This window comes from Miscanthus floridulus, chromosome 8, assembly GCF_019320115.1.
Source record: "Miscanthus floridulus cultivar M001 chromosome 8, ASM1932011v1, whole genome shotgun sequence".
Lineage (NCBI taxonomy): Eukaryota > Viridiplantae > Streptophyta > Magnoliopsida > Poales > Poaceae > Miscanthus > Miscanthus floridulus.
The window spans coordinates 226,780,257-226,795,826 of record NC_089587.1 but is presented as its reverse complement, the minus strand read 5'-3'; the positions used below and the strand labels follow the sequence as shown (position 1 = coordinate 226,795,826).

The following is a 15,570-nucleotide window of genomic DNA, read 5'->3' as shown; positions in this document are numbered from 1 at the left end:
CGCGTGGGAAGAAACCCGTCGTCACGCGGGCAGAATGGGACGAGTCGCCGCTCGACGCTGGGTCACCGACGAGCGGGCTCAGGGCGCCAACACGAGGCCACTCGACTGCGGCGCACTCACCCACTGGGAAGCACGCGCTCCGGCGAGGGGGGCCACGACGGCGCCGCACTCTCTTCTCCGGCAGCCTTGAGTCGCCATCGCTTCTGTGTGTGGTGCGCTGCGGCGTAGAGAGAGAAAGGGGAAGAGCAAATGGAATTAGGGTTTAGGGGGAGAGCCGACCGCGGGGAGTTTTGATCTACCGAGAACGACGGACGACCGTCCGATTGCGATCGACGGTCGGTATTCGCTGGACCGGCTTTCAGCCCAGGCGGGTTGAGGAAATCTTGGCCCAGGCCCAGGTTGCGGCCTAGGCGCGGGGGAGCGAGCGAGCGAGTCGTGTTGGGCTGTCGCTCGGCCACGAGCGTGGGCGCGCGAGCGGTGTTTCGCTGCTGGCCGCGTAATGTTTCAACGGGCTAGGCAAAATGAACAGTAGATACCGAGTCATGTTTATTCATTTTCAGAAGCAAATTTTGATGTTTTTGTCTAGTTTAAATCTCTGTCAAAATTTGAAACCAACGGGATAATTTTTTCAAAGAGTAGATGAGTACAGTGAAATGCTTCTGAAAAGTAGATAAAGAATTTGTTCATGTTTCCGCTGCAAAGTTTAATGTTTATTATCTTCTAATTAAATTTGAACCAATGGGAGAATTTAATTTAAAGAGCAGTTATATTTAGTAAATTATGATTATGTTTATCCTCTAATTAAATTGGAACCAATGAAAAAATTTAAATTAAAGGAGTAGTCCGATTTATTTATGTTAAATTATGATACTATTATTTTCTAACCAACGTTGATGATAACAATATTATAATAAGTTTAAGGTTGAAGTTTAAATCTCTGATAAAATTTTACACCAATATGGTCCATTTTTCAAAGAGTAGAAAAAGACCAAGAAATGCTCATGAACTAATAGAATATATTTTATTATCGTGTTTCGCTGCAATGATATTGATTATCTTCTAATTAAATTCGAACCAATGGGAGAATTTAATTTTGAAGAGTAGTTATATGTCTTTCAAGTTAATTTATGAGTTTTATGCATTAATTCTATTTTCTGCCAACGGTGATGTAGAATTGATGCAGAAGCATCTTGAAAGTTTTATTTTTTAACCGACAAGATCACTCGGCTGCATGCCAACGGGCTGCAATGCTGTGGTATGTGAATGAAAAGGTTTGAGTCAAGCCAATTCAGGATAATTTTTTGTTAGTTTATTAATTTCCTAATTAAATTAGAACCAACGGGAAGATTTAATTGGAAAATAAAGTATAAGTGAATGTTTTAGTCATCATGACTAAATTTTTTGTTACGGTAATTTGTATATAGATTTATCCCGCATGGGGAGAAGTTTGGCATAATACTTATGCTAGTCAATCCTACATGGCGGGAGAAGTTTTATGATGACTCATATATTTTTTTATCTCGTATAGCGAGAGAAGTTTGATTAACTTTTATGCTATCCTAGTATTGACCATGGCACAATAGAAATACACTGTCATGGTCAATACTAATCAAAGGACAAGAAAAAGATACAAGCGTGACTTGCAAAAGAACAGTTAATAAAAGACCTCGTCGAGTTCTTGAAGTAGAATGAGGAAAGTGTACTCCTATATGGATCAAGAAATAACTTTATTTGCATGGCATAATCATGTGAATGAAGCAAGTCATAAGTGTCTCATCGTTCACAGTTTTCTAAATAGTTCTCGAAATTATGGCAATATAGTTCATGCCATATTTTGAGGGGGAGAATTGTGAGATGAATTAAGAGTAAGAATTCAGATCAATTAAGAAACTACTCTTCATTAAGAGTGAGATAAAGATGTTGATGAATGTGTACTCTTTATTAAGAGTGAGATACAGATCTTGTAAGAAACTGAGTGAGATAAAGATTTTGATGAATGTGACCATCGGTCATAACAATGATACCCCTAAGCAGGGAAACAACTAAATTCCTGGATTTTTTAAAGTTTCGAGAGGAAGATAGCGTAGTTACCATCAAAGATATTAAAGCGGTGCTTAAAGTGCCATATAAGGTTTTAACAGATTGAACCCAAATAAGAAATTGGAAGATACACTATCTTTATAAAAGATAGGACGATCTGGGGGAACAAGATATGTAGAGACCTATGACTTGAAGAGAAGCGGGACTACGTGCCCACTTCTGTGATTCAAAACAACAAATTTCTCGATACCTGTTGATGTTGTATGACTTATACAACACTTGTTGTTGACACTTCAAAGAAGATGAATAATATAAATAAGGATCTTGTAATACAGGAGCATGTAGAATTAATTACCTCTTGGCAATGAAGAGTAATAACAGCCTCACATGAAAGTGCCAGTAGCTGAGGCCCCAGAAGGTCTCAAAGAATTAGTAAACCAATTTTTTATGACTATGAAGGCTATGTTAGTGAACAAATTCAAATGAAGGGTGATCCCACCTTATTTGAAGAAGCCATGAGAAACGCTTACTCGTTTGAATAGCAAGAAGCTATGGAAGTTGAAATAAATTCGATGAATACCAACGATGTTTGGGACTTAGAAGAAATTCCTAATGGAGCCAAAGCAGTAGACTGTGAAAAGGGTCTACAAGATAAAATATAACTCCAAAGGGAATGTGAAAAGATATAAAGCATGACTTGTAGCAAAAGGTTTTACGCAAAGAGAATAAATAGATTACGATGAGAGTTTTCTCTCTAGTCTCATGCAAGGATTCTTTTAGAATCATAATTGTGTTATTGGCACATTACAATTTAGAATTACATAAGATGGATGTAAAGACGGCATTCCTCAATGGGGATTTGTATGAAGACGTTTACATGGCTCAACCCAAAGGTTTTGTCGTGGAAGAAAAAAGAACGTATGGGATGCCGCCTGTAGAAATCCATTTATGGGTTAAAACAAGTCTCTAGACAGTAGTATTTGAAGTTGATGAAATAATAAGAAAGTTTGGGTTTAAAGAAAATAAGAACGACAGTAGCGTTTATGCGAAGTTCAAGAATGAAAAATTCTTTTTCCGCATCCTGTGTATAGATGATATCCTACTCAATAGTAGTGATGTTAATTTGCTATTGGAGAAGAAGTTCTTGCCCTCAAATTTCAATATGAATGATCTTGGTGAACCGTCATTGGTTCTAGGAATTGAAATTCACCGAGATAGAAAAAAGGGGTATTAGGACTATCGCAAAGGCATACTTAGAAAAGATTCTAAAGAAATAAAGTATGCATACGAGTAAACCTACGCCTGCTTCTATAGTCAAGAGTAATAGATTTAGGAACTTTAAGTGTTCTAGAAACCGATATAAGATCGATCAAATGAACATGGTTCCATATGCTTCAGTTGTTGAAAGCTTGATGAGTGTACAAGTACAAGTAAGAACTTACTTTGACGTAGTTTACGTATCCGGGATATTTTAACAGAAGTCCAGTCTAGATATAGATCACTGGAATGAAGTTGAGAATGTCTTTCAATTTTGCAAAGTATCATAGACCTCATGCTGAGTAAGAAAGAACAAGTACTCTCAAATAGTTGAGAGTACAAATGTTAAGTCTTGACGAGATGTATAGTGAAATCCACAATTATTGCTAACACTCGCAGTTGGAGTATTATTGTAGAAAAGCTAAAAAACAATTATGGTGTCATCAGTGATGCATACCATAGTATAGCTTGACATGAGGCTTAAGGAATAGACAAAAGAAGGTTGAGGGAATTAGTACACAAGTTTAACAATGGTAGTCAATAGCAATAGCCATTTAAAGTAGTTAACTCTTAAGATAACAGGTCAAGTGTGCTGCCAAACACATTGACATTGAGTTATATGTTGTAAAGGAGAAAATCCAGAATCATTTTGAAAACATTGAGCATATGAGTACCAAGCAAATACTTGCGGATCCGCTTACCAAAGGCTAACCACCTAGTACGTTCAGAGAACACACAGTCGACATGGGTTTACGGCAAAAGTCTATGATTTCTGGATACTAAGGGTCTAATTGAGAATCTGTTTCAAAACAGAGAGGTGCATTATAGCTATTTAATCTAGTGGCAACTGACCATGACGATGAGGCACGCTCTATGCACTGATCTGTGATGGAATGATAAAAAGATAAAGTAAATTGAGTTTAAGTCATAAGGTGAGATCAAGGAGGGAATGTTAGGATGATCTCCACTAGTTGGCACAATGGCCAATTGGGCCCTTGATCCACATCCTGATCGGGGGCGCTCAGCCGGTTCTCCTGGCTGATGGGCTCCCATCGCGCAGCACCATAAAAGGACGGTGGAGGCTGGAGCACAAGACACGAAGTTCACCGTAGCCGTCAGCGTCCCACCGAGGTTTCTAGCCCTAGTCCGATCTAGAAAGGCGCGATGTAAGCAACGGAAAGCGCCATCGCTTTTGTCGCCGCCACTGGACCGCGCCTCCACGTCGCTGCTACCTCGACGGCAGCACCATGGCCGCGACTGCCTCTCGATGAGGTACTTAACAAGGTATTGTCTAAGTCAAGTTTTACCCAGTGAACTACACCTAGATGATCCTATAAATCCTATCAGGTTGGAGAAATTTGAATATTTTTTTTTGGGTTGAGTTTGGACAAGCTGGCTGGCTACTGGCAGGAGGGAGAAAAGGGGAGTGAAGAAAAAGTACCAGCAGCATCGTGAGCAGTGACTCCGTGAGCAGTATCGGTCAGCGTCTCCCCCGCAGGACGCGCTGATGGGACAGTGAAATTAAGTATTATTTATTTTTCTATTTTTGTTTCTGTTACCCGAGTCGGTTTACATGCATGACGCTGTTGAATTTGGACCCATCGATCATGAGTATATATGGTCGGCGTGAGACTAGCTTTGTTTTCTTTTTCCCTTTACAGTGAGTAGTGCACAATATTTCTAGTCCAATGGCACTCAATTTGGAACAATATATGCAGGATCTTTCTCTGTTTCCTGTTTGTTTTTCTGTGAAATAAACTAATTTCTATCAAATTGTCTGTAATTCCTGTGAAATTAAACTCGTACCGTACATTTCAAAGGATCTAGACGTAGCCATGTCAAAGCTCGAGAGAGGAGAGGGAGTGCTCGAGATCCAATGCAGATATCCATGTTCGCTCAGGCTTGTTTGGCTTATAAGCCGTACTTTTTTAGTCAACAAATATTATTTTTCTCTCACACCAAATCAGCTAACAGTACTTTTAATCATGGCTTATCAGCTAAACAAGCCCAAACAAACAGGACGCTATTTAGTGTTGGTATACTATTAGCATTGGACAAAAAAAAATGCCCCCACACTCCAATGCGTGAGAGCCTTTGAAGGTGTGTGTGTGTGTGAATCGACAAAGACGACTCTTGTCTCGCATCACCGCCGTGCAGCTCATGTGCTTAGTGAAAGTATCCTTTTCTGTGTGTTTTTCTTTTCATATGCATTTGAAGAAGTTGGTCCTCATCTATATTATACTATAAACATATGAGAAACGAAGAGGGTTTTTTGTTTCGAGAAGAAATGAAGAGGTGGTTGCTCAGGTAAGCGGCGGCGGATCTAGAAATCTGAAACATCTTTAAACTCTAGGTCGCCTCCTCTTTATATATTTCATATTTAGAAAAATTAGGATGATAGGCCACTAGCTTCATATGAGATGATAGGCAGCAGCCATCAGCCATGGCGTCCAGCCGAACGAGACGTGATGCCATGTTTTCCCGGTGCTTGCATTGCCACCTGCTGCTTTTCCTTTCATACAGTTTCTGTTTGTCTTGCCCACAGAAGGAGAAGACAGTGTAGGGCTGTTTTGTTCAGCACTGTTCATGAGTACTAGTAGCCAACCTGCGGTACAACCATTTTCATCTTGATGAAATACGAGCAATAAATAAAACAATCGTGAAAAAACAAAACAGGGAAGAAATCCGCGCATCAACGGAATGTGAGCAGCTCAGCTCATAGCAAGGAGTACACCAACACCGCGGTTCATTTACTTTCTCATTCAAGGCCCAGCGGCACGCAGGCACAACACAATCTGCACAGGGCAGTGTGCAGTGCAGTGCAGCAGCGTCTCCATCGCCGCTCAAGGCTGCCTGCCTCTGAATCTGAATTTTATTTACTACACACTGTAGTACTTAACATGAAACAAAAGGTACTCCAGTACCCTGATGCACGAGCATAAGCAATTAACACGTCCCCAGTGCAAGCCAGTGCTGCTAGTACTTGTGTACCCACCCTCCTTTAACCTCTGCCAGATCAAGTGCTGTTGTGCTTGTATGTACTCAGAAACGGTTACAGGGACTTGAGTATTGCACCAGCATGACCTTACCCTGTCATTCGTTGTGTACATTGGTGCTGGTGCTGATATTGATGGATCGCACAAGACTTATTATTTGCATAATAATCACAGACAACCAACAAGATGATAATTGCTGCAGCAGATTACAGATAAGAATCCCAAATCTGTTTAGTAATACCCAACAGCTGGGGAAGAGTTCAGATATACAGCACAGAGTGTGTGATATACCTTATCTATACCTATATATATATATCCAGGTGCACAAAAACATTAACAGACAGAAGAAGATCAGAAATATCAATCGGGGTTGGTAGTTTTAATGGTATCGATCCTATACTACCCATCGTGAAAGAATGTCAGGAGCCTTCAAATCAAATTAAACAGAATATCATTATACGGAGTACTATCATCCAGCGCTAACAACGTGCTCTCTTTTTTTCAAATAAAAGGGAATGGCATTATACTGTCATCAGGCAGCACCAACACGTAATCTCCAGAGTTCCATGTGAATCAAATCCTCAAATGTGCAGTTTCTAATACTAGTTAGCTACCGTCTTGAGGTAATCAGGACGTATCGTAACAATATATAGATCAAAACCAGAGAGGGCACATCCATCTGTTCACTGAACAATCGAATGATTTGAGTACGATAGATAATTCAACCTTTATACAAACACTTACGAAAACAGATGATGACATTTTCATGAGCAGTTTGGAAGTGATGACTAATGAGGCCACCACCCAACACCCCCACACTAATGATGCCAAACCAAGTCGGCAGATCCCAATGAATTTCTATGTAAAGCAGCAACAAGCCACGTTTATGTCTAGTCCCCTGCCTGAGTTCAAGGTGATTGTAGATTGGAAGCATTTTTAACATCATCGGTGATCGGCCGATCGGTCATCATCGATTGTGATCGCATTCATTTTTAGCACAAGGCGGTTGAATCCAAACAACGGGACGAACAGCCGGTACAGTAATTTGATGATGGACTGGCAGAGTTATGAGAAGCATATAAGTGGTTTTGAGTCGATTCAAATTGACAGAAAGGCTGACACAGGATAGTAGTAGTAGCAGTAGTATTTGACAAGAACGGACTAACTGACTGCACACACACACGACTTATTTGGCGACGAAGGAAGGAGAGAGAGAGATTCCTAACACATAACAACAGTAGGAACTAGTAGAAGCAAGGGATGGATCGGTTCGATTCATACGGGCGGCAGGGGCGGGTACTGTTGCTTCTGGTCGCCCTGAACCTGGTCCTTGGCGGCGGCGGCGGCGGCGACGACGGGGAGGGAGGAGTCGGGATCGGGCTTGGCGACGTCGTCGTGGCGGAGGGCGGCGGCGAGGATGAGGGGGCGGTCCTTGGCCTCCTCGTGGTCGCGGTCGTCGTCGTCGTCGTCGTCGGTGGAGAGGTTGATGCAGGAGCAGCGCTCGAGGGAGGCGAAGAAGGCGGAGGTGACGCTGGTCCCCACCCAGGCCGCCCAGCTCTCCATGGCCGGCGAGGCGAGGCGATCGATCTGCTGCTAGGGTTACGGTGCTGGGGAGTGGGTCAAACCAAACGCACGCGGAGAGGCAGGCAGGCGAGGACGAGGAAGAGGAAGAGACAAACAGACAGGACTCGGTTGAGTTGAGTTGCTTCGACTCCGCCACCACCGGCACCGGGCGGGCGGGCGGCCAGCGGAGTAGAAAGACAGCGAGAGAGTAGTGGCACGCACGCCGGCCAGCCCATCAAAAGATACAGAGGCCCACCCGACGGCCCGGCCTAACAATGTAGTACGAGTAGCTGCTTTTCTGTTTTTTTAATTTATTTATATATATGTATAAACTAGCAAACATGGTCGGTCATGTTGCAAATGAATTGGTGCATGGTCATCATGGCTAGACACACTATTTGAAACATAGCCTCTTGTTTGGATTTGAACTGTTCTGCTCACCATGGCTAACACACGCACTATTCGAAATGTGGTCTCTCATTTGGAATTCGATTTCGCTCGCTTTGAATCAGAAATAGGGTTGCAAGGCAGGTTTGCCCGCAAATAAGCTAAATCCTCGCTTTGAATCAGAAATAGGGATGCAAGGCGGGTTTACCCGCAAATAAGCTAAATGTTTGTAGGTTACACATAAACCCACGAAAAAATAGCCTATTTACGGGTTCGCGGACAACCCGTCTCGCATCCCTAATAAGAAACATGATCTTGTGTTGAGTTTGGATTGGAAAAGCATATAGACGTCAAGAGTGAGATACAAACAGCAAAACATTAGAGAGCGAGGTGCAGTGGGATGAGCTATTGGAGAGAGAAAATGAAGAGGAAAACTTTTTTTTTTTTTGCTTCCATTTTTTTTTTTTTTTTTTTTGCCAACAAAGAAAAATAGTTCCCTTCTTTTTCCGTGACACAACCCAATCAGTCAACCACCCCACGGGGGAAGTCATCACAACTTTCTCAAGAAATCACGAGGTTCATGCATACCCAAACAGTGCACCAAAAAACTCTGCAATTATTATGTTAACAAAAAACTCCAAAATTGATACGCATACGGTACTATTACGTAGCAAGCATACCGTCATGTGATGTCACCTCTCAATATAGGCTATGGCCGATAAAACACATGCTACTGCATGACTTCGTCACGGTACAAGGACAGACACACATGTTTTTCTTTTTTACTTTTGCATCTTCTTGTAGTCCTTGAAAGTGCCCGAGAACGGGGTCACCCTGCCTTCCGACACCACCCAAAGCTCGTCCACGCTTCCAGTGATGAGATGCTCGTCGTGACTCACCTGCAAAACCAACACCAGCCGCCTTAGACCCTTAGTCATCAACCCAAAGGAACGTCTTGCAAGTAAAAGCAAATTTATACAGTGTTGTCTAGTCATACCATCAGCACTCCTCCCTGGAAGATGAGTAAACCTTGGATGAGCGCCTCAACCGCGTCCAGATCCTGGAACACAGAGCAAGGTTATGTTCAGTTCCGTTTGGTAATAGCTGCCTCCCAGACCCAGAGGTTCCTCATCCTGATGTTTTTGCTCACAAGATGGTTAGAAGGCTCGTCGAGGAGAATGATGTGTGGCTTCTTGAAGGTTATTTTCGCAAATGCTACCCTACTCTTCTGACCACCTGGAATTGCAATTGTTTTGGTTAGGATATCGAGAAATCAGCAATTCTGTTCTACACAGAGATGAACCCCTTAGCAAGGATGCTATAGTTCTGCGCCCGTTTCATCAGCTAAAACCTTCTATGGAATTGCTACGATTTCTACCTGATAAAGTGTACATAGGTTGGAGGGCAAGGCTTCCTGAAACACCAAAAGAACCCAGATGTGCCCTCAACTTCTGCTCAGGCACACCCTGCAAACAGCGCCATATACATTTTCTCACTTATAAGATGCCATTCAAATTCAGGTCACATGTAGAAGGAATATCCATCTTATTAGCTAACCACATGATGGAGCTCATATCCAACAAACACCAAAAGGGATGCTTGAACTTACCGGGTAGCACTTCATCATGTACAAAAGGGGATTCACCGTCAAATCAAGGCCATCAACATGATGTTGATTGAATACAGCCATGCGAACCTGTAAAAACAATCATAAGAAAATTTCAAAGAAACAAACAAAAGAGAGGATCCTGCATGGAAAACATGGCAATCAACAATGACAGCAAATAGATCTCATCATTTGTGATGGGAACTATTATGCTAGTAAACCAAAGAGAAAAAAACATTCAACATTAAGGATCAAGGTTCAGATTATTTTGTCTGATTCAGTAATGGCACTGATTGATACAAGCATCGGAACCACACCCTGACAAGTGAAGAACGAATATGCACATACTGGCATCTCAATACAATACTGTTATGAAATTCAGACAATAAAGCTCAAATGACATAAATCAAAGTTCATATAACACAACTTTGTTAAGGTAGAAAATGAAAAGCATTTTAAATAATGGTAAACACAGCTGTAGCTACAGAACAATGAAGCACCTTGGGAGACCGGAATACTGTTCCAGAAGTTGGCTGCAGATCCCCAGATATTAGTTTCAGTATAGTGGACTTGCCAATGCCATTAGGACCAACCACTGAAATAACAAGTCAACGAGGGATTGAAAAATGGAAGAACCACAACTTCAAAAACTAGACATTAATATGCAGTAAGATTACGATGAGTGGAACAAGGAAATCATACTTGCTATGCGGCTGTCAAGGTCAATACCAAAATTCAAATTTTTAAACAAGGTAGGCCCTCCAGGGTAACCAAACGAGGCATCACTGCAAAAACGGAAAGAATTATTCAACAGAGAACACGTGGATGTCTAAAATTTGCCTTAAAGAAAAGGTAGAAAGAATCACAAACATCCAAAAAGATTTCATAAATAGCATTAGGTATCAGAAACGAAACCTGAAGCTAATAATTGGTGGTCCAGGGCGATCATCTGGGGTTGGAAATTCAAATTTATAGCTGCAAGGAATTATTTGAACAATTAATGAGTTGATTGTAAACAAAATACCGAAGTACAATAGTTTAGGGAGCAGACATACTCTGGATCACTGACAACTGCATCAACATGTTCCATTCGCTCCAATGCCTGTGCTAGCACAGATAAGAATTTCAAGTCAGACATCAAATTTGTCACTGAACAACATCCTAGATCAAAATGCCGGTTGAGAGTTTCTCCATACAGTATCTGTTAAGTGAAACAACTACCAAATTGTTTACATGGAGACAAGAGTGAAAAAGTATACCTTGATTCTCGATTGAACAAGTGATGCTCTCTTTGCATTGTACCGAAACTTGTCAATGAATGTCTACACAGAGAAAACAATTAAAGTTCATCCCTGGTCTTCGAGAAAATACGAGCAGTGCTTAATATCTTCAACAGTTTCCAGGTAATTAAAATCTCCATTCATTTTTTAGTAAAATTTCCATTCATCTTTGAGCTTATATCATGCAGAGATTTGTCCCGAGTGTTTGGTCTCACTAGACAATGAAAGCAGGGCTAGCCCAGCTCCAGCTGCCTACAGTCTCTAATTGGCCTATTACCACGTTCAAGCTAAAGAAAGATGCAGTCTAATGACTACTACTACCTCCACTTATGTAACATGGTGTATCAGACAAGCTGGACAGCTTGTTTTCTTGACATTCTCCTTGTCTGAACGTTTCTTGTCTATGGTACAAAGCTATATGGTGCACTTAAAACGACAGGTGACAGCGAATGAGTTGCTTATGTGCTCTTGAAAAGGAAGTGTAGAAACCCATAAAAGATGTGTGAGCACTTTGTTTTTGTATAGATCACCTTCCAGGTCCTTTTTTGCTTCAGAAACTACATAGTTTTCTTGAAAATAGGCATTAAAGCACTCTCAGAATGCATGATACTTGATAGAAATACAACCAACCTGCATGTGCTGTCTGGCCTTCTCATTTGTTTCAAAGGCTTTCTGCTGATTCTTAAGGTGCTCTTCCCTTGTCCTCTCAAATGTGTCATAGTCACCTTTGTAAGCATGTAGTTTTCTACCATGTAGATGAAGGATATCGGTGACAACCTAAAAAGTTCTGGTCATCAGTTCCAGTTTAAACTTTAAACCCACACAAGAAAAATATGCTATGCAAATTTTATCAAATTAGCTCCTATGAAATGATATTGGGTGTTCATACCGTATTCAAAAACTCCCTTGCGTGTGATACAACAATGAATGTCTTTGGCCACTTCAGGAGATACGTTTCTAGCCATAACACAGCATGAAGATCAAGGTGGTTCTGGATGTGATATGTCGTTAGCATGTGCGAGCAAGTGAAGAAAAATAACCCCATATCAACTTACTGTCGGCTCATCAAGTAGTAGCAAATCAGGCTCAATGAACAGAGCGCGTGCTAGAGCTATTCTCATGCGCCATCCACCAGAAAATTGTTTTGTTCGCTTGCGTTGCATTTCTGGAGTAAAACTAAGACCCTGCAAATAATTCCTCCATTCAGAACAGTGCAATGAAAATATGTAATGTGAGCACGATGTGCAAATCACCAAATCCTATGTTGTTCCTGAGATCAACATGCACAAATCCTACATGAACAGATGCACTCCAAGTACAAAACATCAAGGAAATGTGATCACCCTTATTGAGGATTATCTATTTCAAGACGCATAGTTGCATAATGATGCTTGAAAGAAACATTGATGTGTAATCAAGGCAAGTGCTGAAATCAAAACTGGAGCAAAAGTAAACTAATGACATGATATTATGCGAATGGTACAAACAAGGAAATAAAACAGACCGCCAAAATTGATGCCGCACGAGCCTCTGCTGCATCTGCATCAATGAGCTCAAGCCGTTTATATATCTCCTCAAGCCTCTTGCTGATAGAATCTTTGTCAAGGCCATCCTTGCTCTTGCCAGAGCTCTGCCCAAACTCAGCCTCAATCTCTAAATCTTTCTGCAAAACAGTGGCAACAATTAGCAGATGGGCAGAACACATGACAGATGCAGAAAATACAAAGGAGGAAAACCATCAGGCAATTATGCCCCTAGTCAACCTGTTGTTGAACCAGACGAGCTTCTTCCCGCAAAAGTTGAACTCGTTCGACATCGGCGTTCAGAACACACTGCAAAGCTGTTGTATCATCGCCCACAACCTCTTGCTCAACATGCAATATCTGGCAATTCTTGGGAATACCATCAATCGCATGCAATGCCATCGCTCTGAGAAAAGATGTCTTCCCAGTCCCATTCCTTCCAACAAGACCTGAAACGGGTAAATAAGAAACTCTGAAACTTGCAGGGTATCATTTCAATGATAACTTTTACAGATATGTATAGACGAACTGCACATGCATGCTTCCCGGGCCCTGGCCACAGTTTTATTATCTACTGAAAGCTACCAAACACCACAAAGTACTCACCATAGTGCTTTCCAAAAGCAAGTGTTATAGTGGTTTCTTGAATTAGATCACGACCACCAACAGTGACACTGAAGTTCTCCATATGTATATCCCTAACAGCTGGCCCACCATCATTACTGTGGTTTACATAAACAGGAGGCATTCCAGCCCTAAGTGCCTCCATCTCCGCGACATGTATTTGATATTGAACCTGTACCAGCAAGCAGGACAGTCCATAGAAGAAAGAAGAGCATAGTCAGGAAGGAAAACTTGCGTCTGCAAATAAAATAAGAACAGAATGGGGAAGATGCTGAACATCAGATGTATACTACCAAGAATTGCGTCATGTGGCGATCTAAGAGGAGTCGTCTGCAAAATAGATTACCTCTCTTTGCCTCTCCTCTTTTCTTTTCCTCCGTTCAATCTTGGCTTTATCGCGCGAAGACAGCAGCGGTCCGTCGAATACTTCTGGTTGTGGCTTTTTTGGTGCAACGTCATCGTCCATCCCCGCATTCATTCGTAACGGTGTAACAAGGCTGCGCATAACTTGTTTGGGTTTCACCAGACCATGCTTTCCAAACTTTTCACAAAGCATACTGCAGACCTATAGTGGACCGAAACAAGACACACGTAAGTGCTTCTGCATTTAGGTATCAATCAGCAATCTCTGTATTATCCATTTCCCAAGTGGATAGATTTCCTCAGTGGCTCTCAAGGCTCTCTGTAGATATTATAGCATGACCAAGGGAAAATATGCAGCAGGTGGCACCACAGAAATGAACATCTAAATTGCAGAAAGCATCAGGAAGTAATGAAGCTAGGCTCCAATTCAAGCTGGTCTGATGACAACTGAGTCACATTGAATTGCAAAATGTTAGCACTACATCAACTAATTCCGAACAGCTATCCTCAAATTACTCATTGGATGACACACCCACCAGTAACTCAAATCAAACAAACTAGTGCAGTTGTTTCATGTTCAAATCACGCAGACAGTTGCTTTAATCAGAGGAGGTGGCTCCTGATAATTTAAACAAAAAACAAGGAACCACAGAATCCCAGCAATCCATAGCGCTTATGTGCAGCACGAAGCAATCGAGGCCATGGCCATATCTGATTACCGGTCAGCGAGATGGCAACCTAGTCTAGCGTGAGTGGGATCAGTCAGATCGCAGAACAGGCAGGCCGGTGGTAGTGGTACCAGGACCAGGAAGGAAGGGCAAGGCGGTAGGGGTGTACGCGGGGGCGGTACCTGGAGGCAGTGTTCCTGGTCGGAGACGCATCCGGAGTCGATGAGGAGCTCCCCGAGCGCCTCGAAGATGCCGTGCCCTTCCGGGGCCCCGAAGTCGAAGTCCTCGTCGGCGAGGACGTTGGAGATGTAGTCGATGATCGGCTGGTCCACCTCCTCGACAACGTCGGCGCCCAGGACCTCCCGCACCACCCCCATGCTCGCGGCCGCTGCAGCCGCCATCTTCCCTTCCTCTTCCCCTAGCGCGGCGGGCAGCGGGAGGGGGAGCCTGGCAAGGGTTCGCACGCTTGCTTGCTTGTCAGCGACCCGGCTCCGCCTCCTGCTGAAGCCAATGGCGCGCCCGAGGACGACGCGGCCCAACCCACACTACTGCGGCCCATCGGTCCAATTGACTGTAATAACAGGGATTTTTTACTTTTTTTTTTTTTGCCATCCTTATGGATGGCATTCCTTCGTTTGCCACATTTGTGCGCGTCCCTACACATTTATCATCGCAAACAGTAATCCTCCTACGTTTTTGCCATTTTCGCTAAGGTGGCACGCCAGATGGGCACACCAACGTGGTAGGGAGCCTGAGAGCCCTAACTTAGCACGCGAAATGACCACGCTGCCCTCGCCTCCTCCTTCTGTCTCCAGCCGGCCCAGCCCCGAGTCAAACCCAGTCCACTCCCCCTTCTTCCCCACTCCTAGCGACGGCGACAACGGCTATGGCAGACGCGGTGGCGGCGACATCGAGTCTCCTTCCCCTTCCTTGGATGCAGGACGACCATACTAGGTACTGCCCGCACTCCCCTAAACCCTATTTCCCCAGTTGATCCTCGTCCCACGTGCACCCCATGGCTCAGAGGACGGAGCCCTCTTCGTCAAGGAGCATGGCGTTGTGGGCTATCGAGGAGGAAGACACCGGGAAGGAGACTGGGCTCTCGCTGATTATGTGTCCCACATGCAAGAGAGAGTAATCGAGCTGATAGTAAGGACAACAGAGAACGGCAACCAGGGGCGCGTGTTCTTCAAGTGTCCCAGAAATGTGCCCGGGGTAAGGGTTTTTCTTAATCCATTTTAAATTTTTCTTGATTTTGGTTTT

At 43.0% G+C, this 15,570-nt stretch overlaps 2 protein-coding genes across 2 annotated transcripts; both read right to left on the bottom strand.

The window, feature by feature from the left end:
- Positions 1–7,366: 7,366 nt before the first annotated feature.
- On the bottom strand, positions 7,367–8,027 carry LOC136475231 (uncharacterized). Its single transcript, XM_066472784.1, has one exon. The coding sequence runs from the start codon at positions 7,854–7,856 to the stop codon at positions 7,569–7,571; it is 288 nt and encodes a 95-aa protein (XP_066328881.1). The 5' UTR covers positions 7,857–8,027; the 3' UTR covers positions 7,367–7,568.
- An 812-nt stretch (positions 8,028–8,839) lies between these two features.
- Positions 8,840–14,817, bottom strand: LOC136475230 (ABC transporter F family member 3-like). The gene is made up of 18 exons (XM_066472783.1): positions 14,490–14,817; positions 13,623–13,841; positions 13,259–13,448; positions 12,893–13,101; positions 12,634–12,792; positions 12,185–12,313; positions 12,019–12,120; positions 11,760–11,906; positions 11,109–11,171; positions 10,905–10,951; positions 10,765–10,824; positions 10,552–10,634; positions 10,350–10,444; positions 9,853–9,939; positions 9,622–9,709; positions 9,394–9,479; positions 9,241–9,303; positions 8,840–9,142 (listed from the first exon to the last, which is right to left on the bottom strand). The coding sequence occupies exons 1-18, from the start codon at positions 14,706–14,708 to the stop codon at positions 9,026–9,028; spliced, it is 2,163 nt and encodes a 720-aa protein (XP_066328880.1). The 5' UTR covers positions 14,709–14,817; the 3' UTR covers positions 8,840–9,025.
- Positions 14,818–15,570: the final 753 nt, after the last annotated feature.

Coding starts and splice junctions, on each gene's coding strand:
- LOC136475231 (XM_066472784.1), bottom strand. CDS start 7,856: ATGGAGAGCTGGGCGGCCTGGGTGGGGACCAGCGTCACCTCCGCCTTC.
- LOC136475230 (XM_066472783.1), bottom strand. CDS start 14,708: ATGGCGGCTGCAGCGGCCGCGAGCATGGGGGTGGTGCGGGAGGTCCTG. Junction 13,842..14,489: donor ACCAGGAACACTGCCTCCAG/GTACCGCCCCCG, acceptor GGTCCACTATAG/GTCTGCAGTATGCTTTGTGA. Junction 11,172..11,759: donor AGGCCAGACAGCACATGCAG/GTTGGTTGTATT, acceptor TTCTCTGTGTAG/ACATTCATTGACAAGTTTCG.